The following is a 15,487-nucleotide window of genomic DNA, read 5'->3' as shown; positions in this document are numbered from 1 at the left end:
TTGCCTTTTTTATATCTGTAATGATATCTATAAGTACTCTAAAGTGTGTGCATTACAACTATATGCACAATTCTCATTCATTATCTTAACGGTATTTCCAGAGCATCTACATCAAAAAGCATGTCAATGTGAAGTTTTCAGGAATGTGATTTCAATTGAAACTCGGGCGAACAGCAAGTCCGAAATAAAATGAACAGACCATTTGGAGGCAGTATTTCATCTTATAAGTATCACAGCATTGTATGCAGTATATGAAACATTTATAAATCTTGAAGGTCAATCTGATAATGTAAATATTAATAATACATAAGGAAGTGAATATAAGCAGTAATTTACAGCAATGCTTCTTCATTCTTAATAGTCTGGAGACATAAAGACTTGCAATATTTCAGGAGGATTTACCTGCTTTGTGAGATGCAATGAGCTCAAGAAGTTGGTGTCCTTCCTCCTCCACAGCTTCCTTGAGAGCACAATGACTATCTACATTCAACTTGAAACTCTGCAAGGAAAAATATGAGCATCAAACCCTGGAAAGGCAGTTAAACATAAAGCATCCATACAAAATTAGTTGCTACTTTTTAATCAAGAACCACACAGCCCCAATTTAACCAACAGAAAAACAAATTTGCAATACTAAAAGCTATTGATATTTGGGATCTGGGCTCAAAATGTTTCCATTAGATTAGCAGAGTGTATCTGTTTGGAAACAGCTGACAAATCTAGAAATTCATTAGGTTTTTATGAAAAGTCACATCCCGTAGGCTATATCAAGAGTAACAGAATTCTATGAAATACATTGAATTTCTACCAGCAAATATGAGCTTTTTCATTTAAAAAAATGTTAGTGATAGCACCATTTATGAAACTACAAAAAATGGCAGCATAAAATATATTAGCCTTATGTGCACATATACAAATCCATTAATATAGTAGGGTTTGATTCAGCTCTGTTTCTCAGATATCACACAAACCACAGAATATTGAAGTGGATTTAGGTGCTGTATTGAGAAGTCAAATGCTTTTCAAATCTTTTATTTTTAAAGGTTTGTTCCTTGCAATGTGTAACTGCTTTATAAGTGATACATCAAGCACATCAGGGGCATTTTTCACTCATGACAGTCACCCAAAACACAAAAACTGCCATCATGGCTTAAGTCCAACCCATAGCCATTTCTTTCAGGAAGGCTTCCCTAATGCATTATGTGAAGTTAATTACTTCTTTCTTTTATCTTTGCTCCTTATAACTGTTCCTGTTGTATAGTTTACACACTATATACTGTTTTATTTCCACAATTACCTACCAAATTACAAATGATTTGAAGGAATTGTCAGTTTCATATTTATCTGCAACTCATGTTACATACAAGGTGTTCAATAGATGTTTATGGGTATAGTAGATATCTGTTGAGCTGAATCAATTGCACTCTCTGAAGGGTAAGGTTTCCACTTAAATATTTCACGAAACACAGATGGTTTCCTAAGATTTTTCCATGTCTGGAATTTTATAAGGCATTCCAACCACAGGAGGTCCAATGGAGAGTAATCATAATGACCAATCTGTTGAATCATACAGGTTAGTCTTCAAGGTAAAAATCCATTCCTTGACTTGAATTATTGGAACAAGCATGAGTTTTGAAATCCTGTGTGTCAGATTCTGGCTTCTCTGTGGTAGGGCTCCAAAATAAACAACATCTTTTGTCCCTACTAAACACTCATTAAACAACAGTTATATGAACTGCATTGAACTTAATATTAACATTTGTCAGAAGCCCTACATGATACAATCCTAGTTACATGTAATTTGGACAAAAGAGGTTAAACAATCATAGACAGTGAAATTGGGTATTCATTCATTCATTTTAAAACTATGTATTATGCCTATTCTGTACACTGGACCAAGTAATAGTGACTTAGGGGATATAAATCATGGCCACTGGCATCAAAGGGCAACTGTGCATGTTACTGGGAATACGAAGTGCAGACTAAGTCATCTTGGATGGTCAGTGTGAGTTTGGGCTCTCCTTTTCTTAGTGGATATGAGTCTATTAAAATTCAGAGGATAGAAGCAGAATAATTAAAAGAAGTTGGAAGTGAAGGAGATAGGGACAGGCAGATTGGGCCAGGAAGCATAAGAATTTTGACCAAAAAAAAAAAAAAAAAAAAAAAAACTGACTCCAAACTTATTTATCATTTTATCTGAGTAGAGGCATAAGAATAAATTTTCAGCTGAATGTAACAGAAATGGACAATGTTAGATTTTCCTGTGGGTTGTTTACTATTTCTTCTTTCAGCTATGGGTATTTGGTTGAATAAGATAATGCAGTGTATGGAAAGCCTGATGCTTCTGGTCAATCCAAACAATGTAATTTCTATGAAAAATTAAATATTTTAAATTTATAGTCGATATATGTCTGTGTACATCTTACCTCTGAAGTGGAAATCCTCAAGTGTGAAATGATGCCATGCAGAATGAGGTGTACATGTGTTTCAGGCAGAAGGGACAGGGGAAAGGAAAACATTTGAGATCAACTTAGGGATGCCAAAATTTGGGGGGAAAACCTATTCTAGAGATGTCATATTTAGCTTCGTGCTCTCTTTACTTCTTTGTTTACTTATAACTGACTTGTGCTGAATGTTTGGTAATCATGAGTTTCCACAGGTGTATGTCAGGTCTATGTCTCAGCAAAAGAAAAAACCTAAGAACTTATGAGTAAGTTGTGTAATTTAACATAATTGGAACCAAGAGTATAGAATAGATGCAGCTGTATCTGTTTCTGACTCAAAATTATTTGGAAGCAATTGATTTGGAGGAAATAAAGTATTTATTATTAGGAAAAATGATAAGCTGATAGGCTTGATGCTATAGAAAAGAACCAGTTGATAAAACCATTACCCACTGGGTACACCATTGCTCGGCTTTCAGGTGTACCCATTACCCATTCACTATGTTAACTAAGAATTTACAATGGGGACTATGAGAAGGCAATCAAGAGGGTACACTAACAAAACAGTCAGTGAAGTTTCCACTTGCTTAAGTATTCCATAATAAGCCCTCCCCATTTTGCCCCCATCTTTTCCCTAAGGAAGGAAACTTAGATAAAAGGGTTTTATTTACTTAATTTTGTCCTTTGAACTTGATACTTACATACATTTCCATTCTTGTGCCACTAACAAGTTTCCTCAGCAATGCCTTATGTTATACAAGAGCCCCTCTACAATATCCACAGCACTTCCTGAAAATGCAGGGCATTCTCTGGAGATTGGCTTATGGCAACAACATTGCCACAGGCAGGCAGTACAGTCCTATGTCACTGATTATGTAAAATTCCACAAATATGAGTAATTTGGGGTCCAGTGGGACACTGGATCATTTTTAGTGTCTTTAAAGCAGCGAGTAACTAAACATCTAGAATAGAATAACTAAGGAAATGGAAACTACAGTAAGCAAAGAACTGAATCAAAAAGATGACATGTCAGACTGACCAGTGGATACATCCATTACTGCAATCTCAGCCTCACCAGTCTCCATAGAACTGAGTACATTACCTTTTGGCAGGGCCCAACTTCAGGGTAATATGCTGATTATACTTTGATTATGATCAGACTTTGTAACACAAGTAAAATACTACATCTAATTCTACTATATTCAAATGTCGTAGGAGCCATTTGATGGGAGTGTGTGGACCTGAAATGAAACCAAGGCAATGTATGCCTCTGTGGAAACAAAACTATGACAAATGTGAAGAATGATTACTCATGAGGGATTATAAGGATATGGATCTCCTGGTACAGGACATAGTGGGAAAAATCATAACCACATTCAGAGGCTTAAGGATCCAATGTGGCTCAGCCCTAGAAGCATCACATCATGAACATATACTTTCAGCCACCCCCAAAGAACACTGCCAGTGTCAGCCACTAACAGACACAAGTCCATTGAGGCCCGTGAATCTTATTATATTTGCAAATAACAAAATGGCTGAAAGGAGATATTGAGCCTTTTCTGACCTAATTTTAGGTTTTTTAAAGTGTAAATTAATATAATATATTGAGGAATCTATGCTAGGACTATAGATCCAAAAGTTAACAATCTACAATCTTGATGGAAGCAGTTTATAGATGATCAGGTAAAAGAAATCAGAAAATGAATAATCTTATATGAAACAATTATTTAAACCAATGTTACCTCAATAAATTTTTTTTAAACTTATATGACTCAGCATAGAATAAATATGTAATTAAGATTTGGTGTGTAATAGAGAGTGGTGGGGGACTTAAGCAAACTGAACAGGGATATGCCCTGCCCAATGATATTCAATTTTTAAAATGAACTTATCACCCTGGTCAAATAAAAACAAGATTGTGACTGTACTTAGTGTAAGCAGGTGTTGTGGAAGCCCAAGTTGGAAGCCAGGCTCTGCAGAGCCTGAGATAGAGCTTGAGGAGAAAGAACTAATTTGCATGAGGGCCTGGAAACAGCCTTTATTGTTGCAGGTAGCAGGAAACCAACCACAAACAACTTGGTGTTTCTGGGACAGGGTACAAGCAGGGAACCTCAGTGACACATGGTATGAAACTTCCAGAGCCATGAAAGTGTCATGGAAGAAGATACCAACAGCAATGGAGAGTGACCGGTACAGTTCTGTGATCTAGAATGATCTTTCTGACTGTTGTATAAAGTCAATTTTAAAAGGGCAGCCTGGAGACAAAAAGGCTATTTAAGAGGCTGCTATGATAATATAGGCCAGATGTTTCTGCACGCTCATATTTTTTTTAATTAAAAAAAGGTATGCTTTTTCTCCAAATGAATGGAAGAAGGAAAAATAGAGAAAATCTTCGGTCTTTTTCAAGTTTTTCTCAGTGCGTGAGAGCAGGATGTGCCAGAATTTAGTTCTTTGGCTGTTCTGATGATAAATACCAGAGGTTATTAGTCAGGAGTCTCCAAATGTGAAAGACATATTGAACTGATGAACTTTTACTCCCCCTGTCATTTTAAAGAGATGGTATATATGCTGATGAATAAGACACTTGATGACACTTTTTCTTCACACAAAAGATTTTTACTACCCTAAGAAAATGAAAACTTGTCTTTTTACAAGGGCAGGAAGAAGAATGTGTGTTCAGTCAAAAAAGCAGAGGCTTGAAAAGTCACCTGCTACCTGCCTCAGGCTATCGCTGCCTGGCTCCTACCATCCTGTGTTCCCAGAGGGTTTCTTGGTGGGGAAGAAAGCCATACTCCCCTGTGCAGAGTCTGGTAATTTCTCTTCTCCTCTCACATAGCATCCATAAAGGATGGCCAGTTGTACTGGTCCTCAAAAATATAAAATAAACCTCCCAAATGCCAAGAATGGAAAGATCTTTATGATTAAACATTTCTTTAAGAACCTCCTAAAAACTTGATACAGCCATTTAAATAAAGACAAAGAAATCACTTGAAAAAATACATAGATTACATTACAAGCAACAACAAAAAATGAAGATTCAAAACTATCTATGATAAAAATAGTTACATAAATAAATAGTCCAGGTAGGAAATATAACAAAATGTTAACACCATTTGTGCAGTAAGACCTGGAGTTAAGATCATCTGGTCTTATGAAATGAGTTGTCAGCGCACAAGCTTTCCAAAACATAAAATAAGAGTATTACCTAACTTCTGTGTTGTCAGAAGTAGAGATAATGAATGTAAAGCATTGAAGCAGTGCCTGGAAATGAGTGGGACCAAGAAAAATCATTGCAGACTTTTAAATTTACTTTTTCTATTTTCCAGATATTTTTGGGCTACATGGTACTTTATGGCATTTTTAGATGAAAAGTGACATTATTTTGAGGCTCTCTGAACTCCTCGTGTGCAGATAACGGGTTACCTCTGCTTTTGTGTCACCACCCAGCACTGGTCTGCCCACAAGTGGCACCAGACATGCTGCCCACTGAGATGCAGGGAAGGATGAGCACTGACTGAGAAGCCAGTGGTCTGGGTCTTCCTTTAGCCTCAGGTGTATGCCCTCAGACCAGTGGTCTAACCCTTCTGGGCTTCTGTTTCCTTTGCTACAATGCAGGCATTTGGACTCAATATTTTCCAGTCTTTGGACACTTTGATTTTATCTTTAAGCCAGGCAGTTGGGATGGGTGGCTTGGGAGAATTTTTATTTATTCTAAACCAGAGAATTTTCAAAAGGGTAAGAATCCCAAAGGCCATCTAACCACTCATCTACCCCAGGGCAGCTCTGTCCCTCAACCATCCCAGGCAGATGTGTCCATTCTATTTTTAACCATCTCCAGGGAAGTCTCTTCTAACTTCTCATCCTGAGTCTGCAACATTTCTTCTCAGGAATTTAAGAGCACTGTGAAGAGCAGTACGAGTTTCCCTCTGCTTAAGATTCTTTGCCAATTCTTGCCTCCAGTGTAGGAGTTGGAAATCAGAAGCATTGTGAGAATATGCCAACAAAAACCGCACATACAATCAATCATCAAGCCCTGCCAATTTATTTCCCTGTCCTCACCTCTCCATATTGACTAACATTGCTCTAGATTCAGGCCCTCATTGGCATTCCTTGCGAGGTTGACCTCACCAGCCTCCAGTCAAAACCACATTTATTCTTTATTTGTGGTGTGCCTGTGAAGGTACAAGCATTGTCCTAAACTTGGAGGATGTGGCTGTGAACAAGATGAATATGTTCTCCATCCTCACAGCTCATCTTCTAGTGGGGCAGCAGAGATGAGGAAGCACATCTTACAAACATGGAGCTGCAGTTGGTTGCGTCAAGAGGCCTGTGACATATGGAACATTGGTGAGAAGCCTGAGCTCCAAGACTCAACAGCCTAGGTTCAAATCCTGGCTCTTGTATCTCCTACTGTGTAACCTGGGGCAACCACTGTACCCCATTTCTTCATCTGTAGAGAGGGGACATGTTAGTGCCTACTTTGTGGGTTGCTGTGAGGAAGAAATGCATTGAAAACTATAGAACAGAGTCTGGCATATTGTAATATAAAATAAAATAAAAGCACTTTATTAAACAAAATTGTCTGTCTACAAAACAACATTCTCCATCTATAAAGAGTCTCCTCTTCGTAAACCCTCCCCAAGGCTAAAGTCCTGTCTTCTAAGATCCCAGTCAAGTCTGTTTCTTGGTCCCCAAGTCTGCTTTTAAATGTGCCTGAATTACTTAAAGTTTCCGGCTCAGACTGGCAGTCTTGCTCCCATAAGTCACTGTTCTTGCTGGCACCCCTGCCATGTAAGTTCTTTTCTCCTTCCCCTGGCTAAGTCCTACTCATTCTTTAAAAGTCATCTCAGGTGTCACCCTCGTTAGCAAGTCTTCCCTGACCATCTTCCATTCTCCTGGTTTCCCCTCCTCAGCAGCCACAGTACCTGTGTAGAGTTCAATCCTCTACTTACTACATTGTTGTGTAACTATTAATGATGGCTCTCTGCTTCCCACCCATGCGTTCCTTGAGAGTAAACTGCTTTATTATTCATCTTTTTGTATCCTCAGTGCCTAGGACAGTCCTGACACAGAACACACACCTAACAAATGTTCAGGGAGCAAGTGAATGAAGATTCAAAAACTCCAAGTATCATTGAAACTGCCTATAGCATTTGGGAAGATATTGGTGCAAATACTCTTCACTTGGAAGTGGTTGATGAATGTCCCCAAATTTTACTCAGTGAACACCATGTAAATGAGCTGTCATGTTCCCTCGCTTACAAAATTACTTGCCAATTACACTTAGATGATCCTAGTGTAATTGCCATGTAAACTGTACCCTGGCTGAGATAGCCCAAATCATCAATTTAACTTTACCTTTTCATCATATGGTACTTACCACCTAATTAAACAAATGGTCAACTACCACCACAATTGTATACCTCCCCACCAAATGAAGTGGCCACATTCTTTATTGACATGTTAGTTATGACAACCCACCACGCACCTCTAGGTATAAAATCAGAAGCTCCAACAGATTAAAAGCACTGTACACTCTTAAGAAAGAAGTTCTAAGTTTACAACAAAAAAGATAAACACTACAAAAACTGTTTCCTTAAAAAAAAAAGACATTAAGATATAAAGACAAAAATCCTCATGCTGAGAAGACTTTCTTCCTGAAACCTCAGATAATCAAAATAATTCTAAGCATTTGAATGTGAATTTAGCTCATCAAACAAATCACAATTTCTTTGCAACAAACAGCTGTACATGTTTGTAGGAAGTAAATATATTTTGCTAAGGCTGACTTCCTGATAGGCTTGCTAAGATCTTATGTGAGAATTAGGTAGGTGGCAGAGATCCTGAATGTTCATGGTGCTTTTTAGTAACCAAATTTTCACTTGTCTTTCTGGCTGCCACCTCCACACTTGGCACAGGTAATCACATTGACTTCTCAGCATGGCCACATTAGGCTAAATGCATTCTCAAACAGAGGTTCTGTCTAAAGGGACCATTTGACTTCCAGAACACACTGTTCTGAGGCTCTGATTGAAAAGGAGGTCAATGCTGGCCCAAATATTTCTCTACCCCCTGTGGTGGAATAATTGATGTGCAGCAGCCCCCACAGATGTGGAGTCACCAAGGTGATGGATGGATATAAGTATATTATTCACACGTACATCTGCCAATATACAGGTCCCAGTGCAAACACCAGGACTTAAGAATATTATGTGGATTTAGGACAATCCCTGAAGGACTCCAGTTCCATTAAAAATTTGTTTGGCTGCCTGGGGCAGATCTATTTCAACTCCCACATGCTTCATGCATTTGAGAGGGGGAACCAAACTGCTTTAAAAATAAATTTAATAAATTTTGTAATGTCAAGTCATTAACATTCTGTCTAGTCATACAGCCTTCATATTTTGAAATAGTAACGTTAACCTGTGGAATTTTTTTTAACCTCCTAATATCTGAGTGAACATTTTTATTTTTCTTGTGCTTTCTGCCAAAGGGGATAAATTACATCCTGAAAACATTCCTATTTTTTTTTTCTCTCTATAGGTGTTTTTCTTGTCACAAATGTACCAGACAATACCCAGAAAGCTTTGTGACCAGAATCCATTTGGGCTTGGAAATAGCAGAGGAAATAATTTAACTTGCAGACATTCTCAGTTATTGTTTGATGATTTATAATATTAGTCATAATTTGCTACTTACAATGGTTGTAATGCTGCTTTTACAATGTTCATTCATTCATTTAGCAGATATTTTTAGTATCTATTATGTATGTATATGCAAGGTTGGATGTCACAGGAGACACCAAAGAGACACAGTCATCCCTCAAAGCAACAGTCACAGGTGAGGGGAGAGAGGGTGGGGAGAATTTCAACTTCTCTAGAAAGACCTAAGCTTCTTCCACAAGTTTTCAGATCTCCAAAATGAACATAAATCTTCCAAAACAGAACAAAGCATCCTTACATCTGACATGTTGATTTGACCCTCACAACAGCAGATCTGTTTCAGGCCTGAAACTTTTACCTTAATATAATTTATACTGAGTGAATTATTTCCGTATTCCATAATTCCACATACAACACGGTAGATAAGTAGGATCCATATATAGGTCTACAAAGGGAGAAAGATGGTAGGTGACAGCACCCTGGCTCATGTGAATTAGACCACACGCTGATTTTCATCCATAAATAAGTGTCTTTCTCCTGTGCATGAACCCTCAATTGTCCAAGGCCAGCCAGTGCACTGTCTCTTCAGTGCCTAGTCTACCAGTGTCCTAAACAGGAAATGCTTAATAAATGCAGTGTTTCCCTGCCCTTCTAATTTAAAACAGTCATTGCATCTAAAAAAAGAATAAAGTAATAAATTAGCAAAATGTCTATATTCAAAATGTTGAGAACTGCTGATTATTATGTCCCAAGAGTCCTTAGATTAAGTAAGGCAAAAAGTACATTTCTCAGGTACTTTGAACAGTTAGTTCAGGGACCCCTTTCAACTGAAAAGGAAAAACAATATTATTTGTCTCCTTAATACACAGAATTAGAGCTATATGAACAAAAGGATGTGGTTCAGGACTTTCACATGTTCAAAATGAGCCTCCTGTCCCCATGCATCGATATCGAAATGCCTGCACACTGAATTCCCAGCAGAACTTTCCATCCCCCAGTCACCGAAGGAGGATAAGGCTGATATTGAGTATTTCAAATCTCTCAAAGAGAAGTAAGGTTGCTGCTCCCTACATAACTCTCACTTACCTTAAACTGAAGGGAATTGAGGGGGACAAGCTATTGGAACTTCAAAGCTCCTGCAAGGCCACCAGCTCTGCTCAGCAGGGCTGAGAGATGTAGCAGCCAAATTCACACAGCTAAGGCTTCTGAAGTCTGACCAACTGACTGCCTTCCATTAGCTAAACAGTACAATCATGGGGCAGCTGCTGGTCTTGTGGAGCACAACAGGTTTGAGCCAGGGCTGTCAATTATAGCAGCAGAGAAAGGTGGGTAAGAAGAGGTAGGCAACAGACAGTGGGGAAAAGGAAAGCCTGTCATCTCTTAGCTTCGAGTGGATCACAGGTACAGATAGGAGGGAATGCAAAAGAAAAACAGCTGAATATAATTTGGGAATTTTTCTAAAATCGCTAAAAACTCTGAGAAGTATACTGTTTTTCTTATTAGTTTATGAAAGCTATTAACAAAAATATGATACAATATGAAGATCTAAATGTAGGTGGTAAATGTATGAAAATATTTTTATTCAGATTTTGTTAGCCAGACATATTACTAGTTTAATTCAATCTGCTTTTGTAAGTACGTAGGGTAATGATATACTATGGAAGAAACTAAACCCTTGAAGGATATCAAGGCTATAAGCACTGTGTGCAGGAGTTTGGTGCTTCTGTGCCACCTGGTGGTAATCACCTCAAATTGCAGGGACCAATCCTAAAATGAACAACAAAGTTCAAAAAGGGGAGCTTTAAAAGCTATCCCAACAAACATGGATTCAAAATTTGTACACACACAAACATGGCCCCTGTACAGTTCTTGGGACTCAGAGCAAATGCTGTAGCTACAGAATAACAAGTTCTTATTACGTGGGGATCCTGAGTTGATGTTGTAGATAGACACAAATGGGACAAGGAAGAGACTTTCAACTAGTGTTAAAAACATCTGAATGTTGGACCTCCCTGGTAGCACAAAGGGTTAAGATGCAACCTATGAAGCTATCCACAGCCACTGCAGCACTAGTTTGATCCCCGGCCAGGGAGCCACCCACATGGCTCAGCAGACCTCTCCTGACTTGCTCACTGCTCCCCTCAGCAGTGTATTTCAATCTGCCTATTCTGTTCCCCACTTTGTCTCTGATGAATCCTCTCACCCCCCACACCTCTGGCCTGTACCCGAGTTCTTGTATGCATAAATAAATAAATCTTTTTTAAAAGAAACATCTGAATGTTCACTACAGTATTATTTACAAAAGCATAAAGAGGCAGCTTAAATGGCTATCATCATGGGAGTGATTAAATGAATTGTGGCAAATTCACACAATAAATTATAAATTATTAAGGAGCTGCTGAAATGTGTAGTACATCTTCATGTACTCACAGAAGGATGCCTCAGGCATATTTAGATACAAAAAGCAAGTTGTTGAACAATATAGTACAATAAAAATCCTTAAAATGGATGCATTTTTTACATAAAAAGATCCAAAAGGGGCCACCCCTGGTGGCGCAGTGGTTGAGCACTGGGCTACGAAGCTGCCCGCAGCCTCTGCAGCACCAGTTCCATCCCCAGCCACTGAAGAGGGTACCGCATGGTGCGACAGACCTCTCCTGCCGCACCCGATGCTCCCCTCAGCAGTGTATTTCGTCAGTCTGCCTGTTCTGTTCCCCACTCTGGCTCTGGTGAATTCTCTCACACTCCTGTATTTCTGACTGTACCCAGTGCTTATATAAAATAAATAAATAAATCTTTTAAAAAAAAAATCCAAAAGGATACAGAACAAACTATTCACATTCATCACCCAAGGGAAAGTAAAACTCTTTACTAAATTCAAGTCTTGGTCAGATTGCTGTCGGTGGTGTAGCAGCAGGCCTTCCTGGGCTAGCCCCAAGGACATTAACCTCAGGGGAGATGGGAAAAAACAGACACTGGTCTTGAGATCTGTGACTAGACAAGAGAGAACATCAAAAAGAGAACTGTAGACCCTCTCTCTAATCTGTCCTTCTTTCTCTAACCTCTTCCCTTCTTTTTACATGCTTTTCATATTTTTGTATTCTTTATATATAAACCTATTACACATTCTCCATTTCTCTCATTGCCACCACGTCATTTAATCCACTCAGTCAACCACACACCTCTTGATCTTGAGCTTGTTCTATTCGTATCTAAGTAAGCAAACTCCCTAGAACATATTGGTCTTCCCAGGACTGCAATCTGAATGTGCTTGTGCCGGGGGTACAGACCTGTTACATGCTTGTAATTCTGGCCTTAACATCGTATTAACCTTAAATTCCTCAAGCCATTAAGATATTCGTGTCTTCATGTCTTTGTGGGATAGCGCCGCCAAAATAATTTCTTTTAAAAATATTTTCTATTCATATCACAGACAAAGGACTCATTTCTTTAATACATACAAAGCCCCCATAAGCCCTGAGGAAAAAGGCCAACAACTGAACAGAAAAACAGACTAAGAACAGAGCAAATAGTTCTCAAATAAGAAATAAAAATTACTCTTAAAAATATGAAGAGGTACTCAACTCCACTTAAAATACTACATAAACTAAACTACAATGAGATAATCATTCATCACTATCAAAGGGACAAAGACCAACCGATGTGATAACATTCTCCAAGAGCAAGAATGTACAGAAATAGACATTCTTACATACTGCAGAGCTTAAACTGGTATAATCTCTATCTGGGACAATTTTTAATTATATGACAATTTTACATAAACTTAGGCCCCAAAATTGCACACATTAAGTGTTTATTCAAAGGATATACTTTTTTTTTTAAGTTTTAAATCTTTTATTATCTCTTTCTGCCAAGCCATCCCTAACTTCTTCAGTCAAGGTACAAACATTCTCCGAACATCCAAAAAAATCTCAAAGGATATACTTATGCAAGATGATCAGTATCCAAGAATTTTCACTGAAGCACTATTTGCGATAGGAAAAGATTATAAACAACCTAAGTTTCTATCAAAGAAGACAAGTTAAATAAATTATGACATATTCACTGTGCATGAACACTGTGTAGCTATTAAAAAGGATTAAGTAATTCTATATTTACTGATTTTTAATTATAGCATAAACTAAGGGAACAAAGTTATATACACATATACATTTGTTTTCAAATACCTGAAATAACTCTAAGAGGATATTAATGAGGAACAGTGATTGCTTCTAGCAAAGAAAATTGGTAACTGGCAAGAATGAGGTAGAAGGCTTACTTTTGACTCTTCACAATTTTGTTTTCTCTATCCTTAGAATTTTGTAGTATATCCATATATTAATTAACCAAAAAACGCATTTCAAAGAAACTGATAACAGCCTGCATGTATAGACTATCCTTCAAATGCTATATTCTAATCCACTTTCCATTATGTCCATAGTTATAGTCTCATCTAAACCCTGGCCCCCATTTAATTCATCTATGCCAAGGTGACCTTACATCTATGGAATGTATGACTGATTCATGTCACTCTTATGCTTTGAAATGAAATCAAACCTTCATTGAATCCCCATTGTCCCCAGAGAAAAGTTCAATGGCCAACAGGCATATGAAAAAATGTTCAACATCACTTGTAATCAGGGAAATGCAAATCAAAACTACCATGAGATACCATCTTACACCAGTGAGAATGGCACATATTAAAAAAACTACCAATAACAAATGTTGGCGAGGGTGTGGAGAAAAAGGAACTCTTCTGCACTGTTGGTGGGAGTGCAAACTGGTCCAACCACTATGGAGAGCTGTGTGGAGATTTCTGGATCTACTAAACATAGAGCTTCCATATGATCCAGCAATTCCACTCCTAGGTATTTACCCAAAGGACACAGAAACATCAATTCCAAAGAACTCCTGCACCCCTATGTTTATAGCAGCACTATTTACAATAGCTAAGCTTTGGAAACAGCTCAAATGCCCAAAAATAGATGAATGGATCAAGAAGATGTGGTACATATATACCATGGAATATTACTCAGCATTCAAAAAAGATAAACACATGCAATTTGCAGCAACATGGATGGCACTGGAAGGGATCATGCTCAGCGAAATAAGCCAAAAAGAAAAAGAAAAATACCGGATAGTCTCACTCATAGCAGGAATCTAGAAAACTTAAATAAGGGACCAGGAAAATGAATAACTATAAGAAAGTGAAAATCAAAATCAACAAAAAACTATGAACCAGAGATACTTTTTGGGGGGTGGGAGGGGAGGGATTGGGGTCAGAATGGGGGGTTGCAATTTTATGGGGAATATAAAAATAAAATTAATTATTTAAAAAAAAAAAAGAAGACATTCAATCTCCTTTACCACCTGGCTCCAAACAGCGAGACTCCAACCTAGACTCAGCCATACGCCATGACTTACCACACCTCTGTACCTGCCCATAACATGTCCTCCCATCTCCTCTCTTCCCTTCCTAGCCAACAAGTCATATACATGGTCCATGAAGTTGTATCAGATTACCATTTTGAACATTACCTACCCTAAAGAAAAATCAATAAACATTTCTCTGAGCTGCAAACATTACTTTGCTTTCCCACATGAAGTTTACTGATCAAAATTATATTACATTTTTCACATAAGGGTCTATAGATGACTACATTTAACCTATAGTCATCTACCTTAGATTGCAAACTCCCCAAAGAAAGAAGCCAAATTCATTCATCAAGTACTCCTAGCACCTAAATAACTACCTAGCACTCATAAGTGCATAATATATATGAATTCACTTTAACCATTTCTCTCCATGTTTTCTCATCCATCAAACAGAATTAAGAATATTGTTCTTTGGGACCTTCCCAATGGCACAGCTGGTTGAGCACAGCACTGTGAAGCTGTGCTGTGAATCCTCTCACCCTCCTGTACCTCTGGACTGTACCCCAGATCTTGTAAAAATTTTTTTTAAATAATTAATTAAAAAAAAAAGAATGTTTGTTCTTCCAAGGCTGTTTTTATATGGTTGTTACCAATTATCCAGCATGTCATGGTAATACCTATACAAATTCATTTCCTAAGTTGAAGCCAAACCCTTGTATGTAATTTTTTTTTTCCTTTTTCTAAATCTTGTACAGCTATCTGCATAGTTTGACTTTGTTTTCTCCTACCTGATATTCTGCCTGGCTATAGATAAAGGAATTCCTGGTTTGTTTTCCTACAATTGATTGCATGTGATATGATGTCCTATAGAAACTATTTATGCAGAGAAACTATTTATGAGAGTTCTTTTCAGAAGCAAATGAATATGAAATAAAATCTCAGGGTAGGGGGTGGGCAGAGTTGCTTGCTTGCTCTACCCTAACCCTGAAGATACTATTCTTTTGA

General features: G+C 37.9%; 1 protein-coding gene across 5 annotated transcripts in view; it reads right to left on the bottom strand.

Annotated features, from left to right (window-relative positions):
• The window catches only part of AKAP6 (A-kinase anchoring protein 6), a 529,429-nt gene that overhangs the window by 211,500 nt on the left and 302,442 nt on the right, over positions 1-15,487 (bottom strand). For all 5 annotated transcript variants that reach the window (XM_054689765.1, XM_054689756.1, XM_054689754.1 and 2 more), the window contains one exon: positions 403-499. In XM_054689765.1, the coding sequence (XP_054545740.1) occupies positions 403-499 (97 nt within the window). The remainder of the gene's footprint in view (positions 1-402; positions 500-15,487) is intronic.

The sequence above is a fragment of the Talpa occidentalis genome, unplaced genomic scaffold (assembly GCF_014898055.3).
Source record: "Talpa occidentalis isolate TD23 unplaced genomic scaffold, MPIMG_talOcc4v2.1 talOcc4.11, whole genome shotgun sequence".
Classification (NCBI taxonomy): domain Eukaryota; kingdom Metazoa; phylum Chordata; class Mammalia; order Eulipotyphla; family Talpidae; genus Talpa; species Talpa occidentalis.
This window is presented reverse-complemented; position numbering and strand designations above follow the sequence as displayed.